The following is a 13378-nucleotide window of genomic DNA, read 5'->3' on the forward strand; positions in this document are numbered from 1 at the left end:
GCTGGCTTCTAGGGTGATTGAGGAATTGTACTGGACTTTAGGCTTAATATTTTTGCTTTGTATTTTCCCAGGGTGAGTGGCTTTGTAAATTGAAAGCTTACATGCACGTTTTAAAGGTAGGCTTTTTTTTTTTTTTTGAGATGGAGTTTCGCTCTTTTTGCCCAGGCTGGAATGTGATGGCATGATGGTGGCTCACTGCACTCTTCGCCTCCCGGGTTTAGGTGATTCTCCTGCCTCTGCCTCCCAAGTAGCTGGGATTACAGGTGCATGCCACCACGCCCGGCTAATTCTGTATTTTTGGTAGAGACAGGGTTTCCCCATGTTGGCCAGCCTGGTCGTGAACTGACCTCAGGTGATCAACCCACCTCGGCCTCCCAAAGTTCTGGGATTACAGGTGTGAGCCACTGTGCCTGGCCGTAAAGGTAGGCTTATTAAGGAATACTTTAACTACAGTAAAATTTACCTCACTTAAGAGTATTGATGCATTTTGACAAATGAATGCTTTTATTACCCATCACAATCATGATACAGGACATTTCCATCATACCCACTCAGAAAGTTCCTGAGTTCCTTGTGTTTGCAGCCAGGTGCCTTCCCCCACCTTTGCCTCTTGCAACCACTATCAGATTCTGTCTCTATTGGAAAACTTGGATACTTTTAAAATGAAATTTCACGTTCATATTTACAGTCACAAAAAATTAGAGTCTGGTTTAGATGCTCTGTGGCACCTGAAGCAATTATTATTCGCCTTTGCTCACAAACACAACTCACTTATTTCTCCCTTTTCTCCTGCTTCTTCATCGTTTCTTCCACCCAGGGCTGGTGCCCTGGTGGGATGACTGAAAGGTGAGGAAGCCCTTAGAGCATTTGCCAATGGGAGCCATTCATTTGACTTTGAAGTACTGAGAATTCAGAGGCGTTCTTTTAAATGCATTATTTAAAAAGAAAGGTAACACATTAAGGACTTTGCTGCATCTTTTGATTGGCTTTCCTCTAGGAAGTAGTGACCGAGGTTTCCACTTTCCTCCAAGAGGAAGAGACAGAATTTTTGGCAAATAGGTCAGTGCTGGAACAGATGCCTGCCTGGCTGAGTGTTGGGAAAGAAAGGCAGTTGGAGGGATGTGTGGGTGCCTGGGAGGGCGTGGGTGGTGCCCAGGAGGCTATGGGAGTCAGAATCACACTTGCACGAGAGAAGACCCTTATGGGACAAGTAAAATCAGCATAGTTTCTTGGGCGGGGCAAAGGTGTCCTGATGAGGATGCTAGGGGTCAAATATGTGGCTGGGTTCTGCCTCAGTCGGGAATGAGACAGACAGTACTGAAGTGGAACGTGGGGGTAGCAGCTCCACCCACCTTCACAGCCTCTGGGGAGAAGAAAGCTTTCCTTGCAGCCCAACTCCAGGGGCCTAAATATTGAGCACCAACACAAGACAGGTCCTTGAGCTTCTCGGAGCGAGTAGGGGAAGCAGATAATTTCAGATGCAAAGTGCCTTGAATAAACAGAACGAAAGATAGAGAGCCAGTGGGGGAGAAACGGCCTGGTGTGGTCAGGGCAGGCATCCATGAGACCTGAACGAAGAGGGGGCATTCCAGACAAAAGGAACAGTGATCACAGAGGCCCCGAGTCAGGAACCAGCTAAGGGTTTTAGAGAAGAGCCGCCTCGTAAAGCTGAGCAACAATAACCAGGGAACGGTGGGCATGGGCCCTGATAGACAAGGCAGGTCTTGGCTTTTTAAGCCATAGAATTGGATTTTAGGAGGGATGGGCCCGCCGACAAAGCCAACAAAGTTTTAACCCGAAGATCGCTATCTTATTTATGCTTTAAAAAGACCTCTCTGGCTTTTCTGCGAAGCTCTATCCTTAGCTTTCTCTTGTTAGCATTTTGATTAACGAATGTGGGCACCAACAGCCAGCTGACCGACAGCGCGCGCAGTCGAGCGTCGGTTCATCGCCTTGGGAGGGACCACTGGAGGCCCCGCCCCCTGGCCGCGGGCGCGCCTCGGCCCCGCCCCCGAGGCCCTACGGGCGTGGCCTCTGCTCCGGGTCCCGCCCCCCAGCCCTCCGGAACAGCGCGCTCGCTGCGGTAGGTAGCGAAGCCTGGGGCTGTGTCTGTCGCCCATGGCCGCCGCGCTGCTCGCCCGGGCCTCGGGCCCTGTCCGCAGAGGTGAGTGCGCTGGGGATCCGCACGGCGGGGCTGCGGCCCGCGCCTGGCCCAGCGGGCGGTGGTCCTGGCGGCCGGCTCTGTCCGAGCCGCTGGCAGGCGGAGCCACCCTCCGGGAGCGCTCACGGCCTTTGCCCCAGTTCTGCTGCTCCTCGCGCCGACCCAGACTGGCCCTTCAGGCGTCCCTGGTTCCTGCGCAGACCCCTACCCCCCGATTGACCCCAGCCGCCAGCCCAGTTCCCAGGGCTGCATCCATATCTCCCTCCCTTCATTTCACCCTCACTAGAGGTTCAGGGTGCGCCCTTCTTCCGGAGCCAGGCCTGGGATTGAACCAGACCCGCATCTGTGACCTTGGGCAAGACAGCCCCTCCTCAGCCTCGGTTAGCCCATGTGTAAAATGTCCACAGAGAAAATCAGAGTTGTTGGGAGCATTAAATCACAGGGTATGTAAAGCACTTCGTGCCTGGCGTGTAACAGGTGCTCCACAAATGCTCGTTCTTGCTGGTTAATACAGTACCTTTCCCATCTTCCGTGTCTCCAGTTGTAGCAGCCGTGACATATATAGCCACGGCTTCCTTTGCCTGGCCTGAATTACAAGGGGAACGCTACTGAGAACTGTGTTAAGCGCTAGTTAGTCTTTCTTTAGCACTCCCAGGAGTGGAATACTATTCTCCTCCACTTGTTATAGAAACGGAGGCTCAGTGACGTTTAAAACCCTTGCCTAAGGTCACAAAGCTGAGGTCTTATTACTGTTGGTATTATACTGAGGACTGAAGGATGTCGTGTATGGAAATGTCTAGTGAGTATACTAAGCATTCAGTTAGTATGGGGTTTTCAGTGGCAGCCATGGACATTTTGGGCTGACAGTTCTTTGTTGTGGGGGCTGCCCTCTACCTTGTAGGATGTTCAGCAGGGATCCTGGACCCCTATCCACTGGGTACCAATAGCATTCCCCTGCTCTAGTTGTGACAACTAAAACTGGCTCCAGACATTGCTAGATGTCCCTTGGAGGGCAAAAGCCTCCCTGGTGAGTTAGTGGGTCACTAGGATTCTTGGAGACCTCCTGCCTCCTCTTTCCACTCACTTCTGCCCTTGCCGGCAGCTCTCCGTCCTAGGGCCTGGCGGCAGTTACACACTATCTACCAGTCTGTGGAACTGCCCGAGACACACCAGATGTTGCTCCAGACATGCCGGGACTTTGCCGAGAAGGAGTTGTTTCCCATTGCAGCCCAGGTGGATAAGGAACATCTCTTCCCAGCGGCTCAGGTGAGAGTGCAACCTCAGCAGCCCACGATGGTGGTCTGCCCTCTGCTCCTGGATGAATGGTGGCAGTGACTGTCAGCGGCACTCGGACTCTGGTAGAGGAACCCCAAAGCAGGGCCTGGAACCCAGAAAATGCTCTGGAAGTTTCCCTTATCCAGCCTGTGGCCAGTAGCCAGGACTTAACTTCTGGGACAACAGTAATATGTGGTGGATGGTCAGTTGCTTACTGTGCCAGCCACTGTGCTCATTCTAAATAGTGCCTTTAGGGTGCTTGGCATGCACTAGGCACTGTTCTTGAGATGGGTTATCTCATCTGTTCCTCACAATGGTCCTGTGAGGTGAAGGTACTGTTCCTATGTATTTATTTTTTTGAGATGGAGTTTCACTCTGTGGCTTAGGCTGGAGTGCAATGGTGTGACCTCGCCTCACTGCAGCTGCCACCTCCCGAGTTCAAGTGATTCTCCTGCCTCAGCCTCCCAAGTAGCTGGGATTATAGGCGTGCACTGCTATGCCCCGCTAATTCTGCATTTTTAGTAAAGACGGGGTTTCACCATGTTGGCCAGGCTGGTCTCAAACTCCTGAATTCAGGTGATCTGCCCACCTCGGCCTCCCAAAGTACTGGGATTACAGGTGTGAGACACCACGCCCGGCCAAAGGTAGTATTATTATATACCCCATGGACTCAGACTTGTGAACAAGTTAAATAACATACCCAAGGTCATGGAGCTCATCAGCAGCAGCCTGCTTGACCTATTTTCTTTTTTATTTACTTATTTTTTTTTGGAATGGACTCTCGCTCTGTTGCCCAGGCTGGAGGGCAGTGGCGCAATCTCAGCTCACTGCACCCGTCTGCCTCCTGGGTTCAAGCGATTCTCCTGCCTCAGTCCCCAGTAGCTGGGATTACAGGCGGGCACCACCACGCCCAGCTAGTTTTTGTACTTTTGGTAGAGATGGGGTTTCTCCATGTTGGCCAGGCTGGTCCCAAACTCCTGACCTTAGGCAATCTGCCCGCCTGGGCCTCCCAAAGTGCTGGGATTATAGGCATGAGCCACCGCGCCCAGCCGGTAGATGCTGTAAAAGAAAATGCTGATGGTGAGAAAGGAGGGAGGACAGGAGCTGGGGGAAAATTGAGGGCGATGGTATACGCTAGTGAGGTCCTTTGGGTGTGGGAATTGTGAATTCCTACAACTTTTGATTCTAGCTCATTGAGAAGTGTCGCATTAGCCAGAGGGAGGCGGCGCTGTGTAGAGAGGAGGAGGCTGGGGTTCTGTCTTGCCTCCTGGTGGCCTAGACCTGGCCACTGACGCCACGTACCCTTTCTGTGTGAATTCCCTCATCTGTAAGAGGAATATGGGGTCATCCTCATTCTGCTACCTGTCGGGACATGTGACCAAGCATTTTAGGTGAGTATGAGAAACTGAACGCACCTAGGAGAGTTTCATCCTTTTACTCTCTTCCTGGGAATTTGGGTTCCCACTGTGTTTCTGGGGATGAGATGGAGTTATGGAGCGACTGGCTCATGCGCCATTTCTTCCAAGGTTTTATACCAACAAGTTCCGGGGTGAAAAGGAGGGTATGTCTCCATGTCTGGGGAGATCTGAAGGTGCTTGGAGGGTGAGGCGGCTTGAGCTAGTTTAGCCTCATTCTGTTTCATTGGTAAGCTAGAGAAAAAGGCTTTCGGTGAGGTTCATGCCCAGGCCTGACAGTGAGTCTTGGACACCTGCATATTTATTTTTGTTTTTTTGAGACAGGGTCTCACTGTCGCCCAGGCTGGAGTGCAGTGACACAAACACGGCTCACTGCAGCCTTGACCTCCCAGGCTCAGGGCTCAAGCGATCCTCATGCCTCACCTCCTGCAGTAGCTGGGACCACAGGTGTGCACCACCATGCCTGGCTCATTTATTTTTATTTTTATTAATTTTTTGTGGAGATGGGAGTCTCGCCATGTTGATGAAGCTGGTCTCAAACACCCGGACTCAGATGATCCTCCTACCTCCGTCTCCCAAAGTGCTGAGATTACAGGCTTGAGCTACCACACCCTCTTTTTAAAATTTTTTTAATTAAAAAATTTTCTTTTAGAAACAGGGGTATCATCATGTTGGTCAGGCTGGATTTGAATGCCTGGGCTCAAGTGATTCTGCTGCCTCATCCTCCTCCTGAGTAGCTGGAGACCTGCGTATTTCTAGCACTTGGTAGAGTATTGTCCAGCAGCAGAGGCGTTCCTTAATAAAATAGTTTTTTTGTTTTTTTTTTTTTTTTTGAGGCGGAGTCTCACTCTCTTGCCCAGGCTGGAGTACAGTGGCACGATCTCGGCTCATTGCAACCTCTGCCTCCTGGGTACAAACGATTCTCCTGCCTCAGCCTCCCGAGTAGCTGGGATTACAGGCACCCACCACCACGCCTGGCTAATTTTTGTATTTTTAGTAGAGACGGGGTTTTACCATGTTGGCCAGGCTGGTCTCGAACTCCTGACCTCAGGTGATCTGCCCGCCTTGGCCTCCCAAAGTGCTGGGATTACAGCAGGTGTAAGCCACCGCACTCAGCCTTTTTTTTTTTTTTTTTTTTTTTTTTTTGAGATAGCGTCTCCCTCTGTCGCCCAGGCTGGAGTGCAGTGGTGCAATCTCAGCTCACTGCAATGTCCGCCTCCCAGGTTCGAGTGATTCCTCTGCCTCAGCCTCCCAAGTAGCTGGGATTATAGGCATCCACCACCATGCCCAGCTAATTTTTTGTATTTTTAGTAGAGATGGGGTTTTACCATGTTGGCCAGGCTGGTCTCGAACTCCTGACCTTAGGTGATCCACCCGCCTCAGCTACCAAAGTACTGGGAATACAAGCGTGAGCCACTGCGCCTGGCAAAGTACTCTGAAGTGTGGGCTAGAAAAGTGTTCTGTTCAGAGGCCACGTGTGTGCTGCCGCAGGTCTGCGTCTCCAGGTCCTCTTCCTAGTGAAAAGCACTCTCTCCTTGGACTTCCCCTTCCCCAGTTGGTTCCTGCCTGCTGAAATGGTGCCTATTCTGAGCAGGACCCCCCCCTCCCCAGGTGTGTGGCGGCCACAGAACGATCTTCTTTTTAGTAATTCTCAAAATGACACCTCCCTGGTAGCTCTGAGTTCCCATTTGTCACTGTGAATGAGTTTCCTATTGCTGCTGTAACAAATGACCACAAACCCTGTGGCTTGAAGCAATACAGATATATTCTCTGACAGTTCAAGACCAGCCTGGGCAACATAGCAAGACCCCATCTCTACCAAAAAAAAAAAAAAAAAGGAAAAAACAAAACCATGGCAGCCACTCGATAAATGCCGTTCACCAGTTACTCAACCCAAGTCAGGAATCCAGTGTGGGTCCCACAGGGCTAAATCAAGGCATCGGCAGGACTGAGTTCCCTCGGGAGGCTCTGGGGAAATCCGCTCCTGTCTTTCCCAGTTCTAGAGGCCGCCTGCATTCCTTCCCTCCAGAGTTCCTGCCTCTGCTTCCGTCGTCACCTCTCCTTCTCTGAGTCTGTGTCTGTCTTTGTCTTACAAAGACCCTGTGATGACACTGGGTGACTCTGATCACCCAGAATAACCCTCACATCTCCAGACGCTTTACTTAAGTGTGCAGAGTCCCTATTGCCACGAAAGGGAACATACTCGTGGGGCCTGGGATTAGGATGGGGACATCTTGGGCGGTTGCTGTCATGCTGCCTTCCTCACACTGGCCGTCTCCTTCCCAGCTTCTCTGCCCTTGACTGCAGCACAGCACTCCTGGCTTCAAATGATCCACCAATTTTGGCCTTCCAAAGTGCTGAGATTCTTTGGGAGGCTGAGGCAGGCACATCACCTGAGGTCAGGAGTTCGAGAACAGCCTGGCTAATGTGGTGAAACCCGGTCTCTACCAAAAATATAAAAATTAGCCAGGTGTGGTGGCAGGCGCCTGTAATCCCAGCTACTCGGGAGGCTGAGGCAGGAGAATCACTTGAACCCAGGAGGTGGAGGTTGCAGTGAGCCAAGACTGCGCCACTGCACTCCAGCCTGGGCGACAAAGCGAGACTCCATCTCAAAAAAAAGAAAAAGAAAAAAGAACAAAAAACAAAGTGCTGCGATGACAGGTGTGAGCCACTGTGTGCAGTCCTAAAAAAAAAAAAGAAAACTTGGCAGCCACTTGATGATAAATGCTGTTCAACAGTAACTCAGCCTGGGCCAGGTGCTGGGCTCTACGTTTCATGTATATTATCTCAGTCAGGCCTCAGAACAGTCTTTTGAGGTGAGTACTGTTTTGGGGACGGGGAAGCTAAAACTTTTATATTCACAGGAGTATAGAAAAACAAGAACATATTAGCAAACATTCTTATTAGTTTATGTAAGTCACGGTAGTATAAGAACATGGTTGAGGCCAGGTGTGGTGGCTCACGCCTGTAATCCCAGCACTTTGGGAGGCCGAGGTGGGTGGATCATGAGGTCAGGAGTTCAAGACCAGCCTGGCCAAGATGGGGAAAACCTGTCTCTACTAAAAATACAAAAATTAGCTGGGCTTGGTTGTGGGCACCTGTAATCTCAGCTACTCGGGAGGCTGAGGCAGAGAATTGCTTGAACCTGGGAGAAAGAGGTTGCAGTGAGCCGAGACTGCACTACTGCACTCCAGCCTGGGCAACAGAGTGAGACTCTGTCACAAAAATAAAATAAAATAACATGATTCCAGGAATGAGATTGTATAAAAGTGCTCATGAAAAGCAACGGTTCCCTTCCCTGTCCCCATCCCTGTCCCCGTCCCTGTCCCTTTCCCTGTCCCTGGCCCCGTCCCCGTCCCTGTCCCTGCTCTCCCAGAGGTAAGTGGTTTTACTTGTTCCTTTTTGAAGTCAGGTAGATTCTGTGGTCCACATTTCCCATATCACTCACCTGAGAGTAATAATACTATTATTATTATTTTGTTTTTGGTAGAGATGGGGTCTTGCTATGTTGCCCAGACTGGTCTCGAACTCCTGGCCTCAAGCAATCCCCTCACTTGGCCTCCCAAAGTGCTGGGATTACGGGTGTGATCACTGCTCCTGGCCCACTCTTAATATGATTATTACCCAGAATTAAGAGTCCCAAGCTCTTATCCTTCATTCATTCTCTCACTGGCCTTGGGCATGTAGCAGTGAGCAAGAGCACACAGTCTCTGCCCTCGTGGTGAAGGCAAAAGACCTTAATCCAGAGAAGCACGTTCATCCCTGAGAAATTCCAGCCGCAGAGGTGCTGCAGGAGAGGGACTGAATGATTTGACTCAGCGAGGCTGGGGATGGCAGCCCAAAGCAGCGAGGCCTGAGCTGCGATCAGAAGGAGAGGAGGGGCGATAACCAGCTGATGGATAGGAGGCGGCATGTGCAGAGGCCCTGTGGTGGGGAGGGTGTGTGTGTGTGGATGTGCAGAGGGGGCTGGACGAAGATCAGTGTGGCTCACACTGTCCTGCTCCTTACCTCTGAGTTCCCTGAAAGCATCCTGTGCCTTCTGCCTGCTCACTGCCGTGGCTGTGGACGGAGCGGGGAGTGGGCGTGGAGGCGGGGGCAGGACAGCTTGAATGAGAAGTGCCGTCGTACAGACCTCAGTGGGACTGGGTCTTCAGCGTCTGGACTTGGGGATCCCTTGTGGGTGGCTGGGGTCACATGGCCTGAGTTTCTGCAGGCGCTGCCTTGGGGGCAGGAGGGTTTGGGCTTGGGGAGGGTGGGCTCGCCCCCGGCAGCTGCCCATGGTGTGCCGTCCTTCTCTGTGCCCAGGTGAAGAAGATGGGAGGGCTCGGGCTTCTGGCCATGGACGTGCCCGAGGAGCTTGGCGGTGCCGGCCTCGATTACCTGGCCTACGCCATCGCCATGGAGGAGATCAGCCGCGGCTGCGCCTCCACTGGAGTCATCATGAGTGTCAACAATGTGAGCCCCCTCCCAGGCCCCTGGGACACACGGGTGGAGGGAGACTCCTGTGAGCGGGGAAGGCTCTGGCCTCGGCTCCCAGCCCTGATCTCTCTGGAGACGTCATAGGCCTTGGTCCTACTGGGTAGGCCCTGGACAGAACAGGCCCTGAGGTGCAGCCCGCAGGTGGGCAGGATGCGCCTGGGCCTGGGGCCTCCGACCGTCCCCGCTGTCCCCCTAGTCTCTCTACCTGGGGCCCATCTTGAAGTTTGGCTCCAAGGAGCAGAAGCAGAAGTGGGTCACGCCTTTCACCAGTGGTGACAAAATTGGCTGCTTTGCCCTCAGCGAACCAGGTACCTGCCCTGTCCCCTCACCTGTCCTTAGGGTGACAGGCCCAGAGGGGGAGGAGAGGAAGGTGCTGGGCCAACTGCCCACTGCTTCGGAGGCCAGAGGGAGGCTCCCCGTGTGGCTGGTGGGGTGAGCGCTCTTGCCACCGCGGCACTGGGAGGAAGATTGCCTTCGGGGTCCCCTGGTTTAAGACGCCAGCTCCTGCACACCCCCTTTGCCCTCTGGGCCCGCCACTGAGAGCTTTGGGACCCTCATCTTTGGAGCCCGAGTCATAGGGTTTCGTGTCCACCAGCAGGGGGTGTGGAGGGATTGAGGCTGGTGCCCTTAGGTTGTGTGGGGTGGGGCCCGTGCTGAGCCCTGGGTCTGTGTGGGCAGGGAACGGCAGCGATGCAGGAGCCGCGTCCACCACCGCCCGGGCCGAAGGCGACTCATGGGTCCTGAACGGAACCAAAGCCTGGATCACCAATGCCTGGGAGGCCTCGGCTGCCGTGGTCTTTGCCAGCACGGACAGAGCCCTGCAAAACAAGGTGGGCACCCCAGAGAGGGGTTCAGCCAGATCCTGGGCTGCCGTCATTTCTGTTTCTAGAGCCTTCTCTCCTTGGCCCGACTGGACCTATTTTTGCTCTGGGGCAAGTGGGCTGTCCCTGTCCCTCCTCAGCTGCCACTGAAGTCTGCACCTTCCCCAGAAGCCGGCAGAGGGTGTCAGGGCCTGAGCTTCCGAGGGAGGCGGGGAGGGGACCGGGTTGGTGTTGGGTGTGCTGGTGTGAGGGTGTGGCTGAGGGGCAGCTCTGAGAAAACTGCCCGCCTCTCCTTTCAGGGCATCAGTGCTTTCCTGGTCCCCATGCCAACGCCTGGGCTCACGTTGGGGAAGAAAGAAGACAAGCTGGGCATCCGGGGCTCATCCACGGCCAACCTCATCTTTGAAGACTGTCGCATCCCCAAGGACAGCATCCTGGGGGAGCCAGGGATGGGGTTCAAGATAGCCATGGTGAGCCCGGCAGTGGGGGTGGCACCTTGAGGCCAGGCCTGCGCCCCGGCTGGCGGGCCACTGACCAGGGCCGTCCCCACAGCAAACCCTGGATATGGGCCGCATCGGCATCGCCTCCCAGGCCCTGGGCATTGCCCAGACTGCCCTCGATTGTGCTGTGAACTACGCTGAGAATCGCATGGCCTTCGGGGCGCCCCTCACCAAGCTCCAGGTCATCCAGGTAATGGTGGCAGCTTTAGGAGCTGGGCCTAGAGGCTGGACAGCGGGTGGAGAGTGTGGCCTCCTGACTGCTCTCTGTCCTCCTCCCCCTCCCTCCTGTCCCTGGAGGGGCAGCTGCTGACCTGTGGTGTGGGGTGGGGCTGTTGCAGTTCAAGTTGGCAGACATGGCCCTGGCCCTGGAGAGTGCCCGGCTGCTGACCTGGCGTGCTGCCATGCTGAAGGATAACAAGAAGCCTTTCATCAAGGTGCCCACAGGGGTCCCCGAGCCATGGCCCAGAATGTGGTGGGCCCAGGGACGGGGCGAGGTTGGGGCGGGTCTCTGCCCCTTGGCCCCATGGGTCAGAGGTGTGGGCCTGGGGTTTACTGCCCCATGGGGAGGCTCCACAGGCCTCCCCTGCTGAGGGTCTGTGAGCAGGGGGTGGGGGGTTCCCCTCAAGGGAAGGCTCTGACTGTACCCCCATGTTTAGGAGGCAGCCATGGCCAAGCTGGCTGCCTCGGAGGCCGCGACCGCCATCAGCCACCAGGTGAGTGTCCACGGTGAGCCCTGACGGGGCCAGCTGCCCCTTCTCCAGCTTTCCCCACGCCGGGGTCTTCTCCCTCCTGAGCCCCTGTTCTCATCTCAGGCCATCCAGATCCTGGGTGGCATGGGCTACGTGACAGAGATGCCAGCAGAGCGGCACTACCGCGACGCCCGCATCACCGAGATCTATGAGGGCACCAGCGAAATCCAGCGGCTGGTGATCGCCGGGCACCTGCTCAGGAGCTACCGGAGCTGAGCCCATGGAGGGCTGCCCCAGGACTGCGGGAAGGCGCAGGAGCCGGGGGGCCTCCACCCCGACCCTGGCTCAGAGACTGGGGCCCCCGGATGGGCTCAGTGCTGCCACCCAGATCAGATCACATGGGAATGAGGCCCTCTGACCTTTGGCAGCTCCGCCTCTGGGCCTTTCTGCCTCCTCACCACTGTGCCTCATGTTCCTCATCTGAGTGGCCCTGGCCTCCTGGGGGCGGGGTTGTGGGGGGGCTGAGTGACACTTAGGGACACCTCAGTTGTGCTCCCGGGGGCCCTGGTGCCCTGGCATGAAGACCCAGTGGGACAGGCCCTTGGTGGAGTCTGTCTTTTCCTTGAGGTCAGAGGTCAGGAGGGCTGGGGTCAGAATGATGAGGCCTGGGGTCCTGGTGTTGGGCAGGTGGTGGGGCTGGGCCATGGAGCTGGCCCAGAGGCCCCTCAGCCCTTCGTAAAGTCTGATGAAGACGGGTGGTGATTCATGCTATGTGACTGATCGTGGGAAATAAACACACCTGTCCTCCAGTCTGTGTCGTCGCCCTCTCCTGGGTGCTCCGGGGAGGGATGGTGGTCTCTGCACAGAGCCCTGCTCTCTGACAGTCTCACTCACCCTGTGAGTGTTGGGGGTCTTGGGGAGGGGCCTGGCCACCTGGGAGGTTCCTGAGTTCCGGCAGAGGCCAGGTTGGCCAAGGAGGCGGTTCAGGAATAGGAACTGGGTCCTGCAGGCCTCAGGGAGTGGCCCCTGGGCAGGGAGGGTGGGCCAGGCAGGGCCAGTGGGCTAGAAGGGGTTCTGTAGGCAGGACCAGCCTCCAGCCAGGAGGAAGGAAGGCCCCAGATTGCCAGAGTCGGGGAGCAAAGCTGTGGAGGCCCCGAGCCCCAGGTGGGAGAACACAGAACCTTGAGAAGCAGCCATTGTGCTCACTAGCGCGCTCAGGGGTGGCCCTGGCCAGTCAGTGCGGGGGTTTGCCCTGGTGCTGGTGCCTGCAGGGCTGGCTCTGGGCAAAGGTGCCCCTGAAGCCAAGGTCCAAGCTCTTAACCCTTTGGGCCAGTGTCGATCTAAGCAGCTAGAAGAGAAAACAGTGAGCAAAGAAAAATTTCAAAGGAGGTGGGGACAGCCCTCCGCCGGGCAGGCAGGGCAGAGAGTCAAACTGGCATTGCTGAGAGGTCTCTGGAGGGAAGCGGGAGGGAGACAGTGACTTTAGGAGCTGTCATCAAAGGGGCGCCCAGGAACCCTGAGCCCCTGCTGCAGGTGGATTTTTTTTTTTTTTTTAAGAGACAGAATCTCACTCTGTCACCCAGGCAGCAGTGCAGTGGCACAACCACAGCTCATCAAAACTTCAACCTCCCGGGCTCAAGTGATCCTCCCGTCTCAGCCTCCCAGGTAACTGGGACTACAGGTGCACACTGCCATGGCCAGCTGATTTTTAAATTTTTTGTAGAGATGGGGTCTTGCTTTGTTGCCCAGGCTGGTCTTGAACTCCTGGGCTCAAGTGATCCTCCCACCTCAGCCTCCCAAGTGGGATTTCTGTGCCAGGCGCTGGTGCCCCACAGCCGAAGGATGCAGCCTGGAGCTGCTGCTCTGCAGGGCAGCTCTGCCCTTGACCCTGCCCTGACCTGGGCCTGGTCCAGGGTCCCGGGGAATAGGAGTGCGCTTCCTTGAGCGAATTTAGGTCCTGATTTACCCCACAGGCAGGGTGTGCGCAGGGCCCACGGGTAGTGTGTTCCCTGCTAATGAGGCACACCTGTGGCTCCTG

At 55.2% G+C, this 13378-nt stretch overlaps 1 protein-coding gene across 2 annotated transcripts; it reads left to right on the plus strand.

Moving 5' to 3' along the window:
* The first annotated feature begins 328 nt into the window (after positions 1–328).
* Positions 329–12151, plus strand: ACADS (acyl-CoA dehydrogenase short chain). 2 transcript variants are annotated; one of them, XM_054526350.1, is made up of 10 exons: positions 329–2164; positions 3264–3427; positions 9157–9306; positions 9527–9638; positions 10220–10359; positions 10451–10621; positions 10704–10841; positions 10990–11085; positions 11308–11364; positions 11464–12149. In XM_054526350.1, exons 1-10 carry the CDS (start codon positions 2119–2121, stop codon positions 11614–11616), a joined length of 1227 nt encoding a protein of 408 aa, XP_054382325.1. In that variant the 5' UTR covers positions 329–2118; the 3' UTR covers positions 11617–12149.
* Positions 12152–13378: the final 1227 nt, after the last annotated feature.

This window comes from Pongo abelii, chromosome 10 (genome assembly GCF_028885655.2).
Source record: "Pongo abelii isolate AG06213 chromosome 10, NHGRI_mPonAbe1-v2.0_pri, whole genome shotgun sequence".
Taxonomy (NCBI): Eukaryota; Metazoa; Chordata; class Mammalia; order Primates; family Hominidae; genus Pongo; species Pongo abelii.

Excerpts from the sequence above, each read along its gene's own strand:
- ACADS (XM_054526350.1), top strand. The coding sequence starts at position 2,119 with ATGGCCGCCGCGCTGCTCGCCCGGGCCTCGGGCCCTGTCCGCAGAG. Across the intron at positions 9,307-9,526 it reads TCATCATGAGTGTCAACAAT|TCTCTCTACCTGGGGCCCAT; the intron begins GTGAGCCCCCTC and ends CTGTCCCCCTAG. Across the intron at positions 10,360-10,450 it reads GGCCTGAGCTTCCGAGGGAG|GGCATCAGTGCTTTCCTGGT; the intron begins GCGGGGAGGGGA and ends CTCTCCTTTCAG.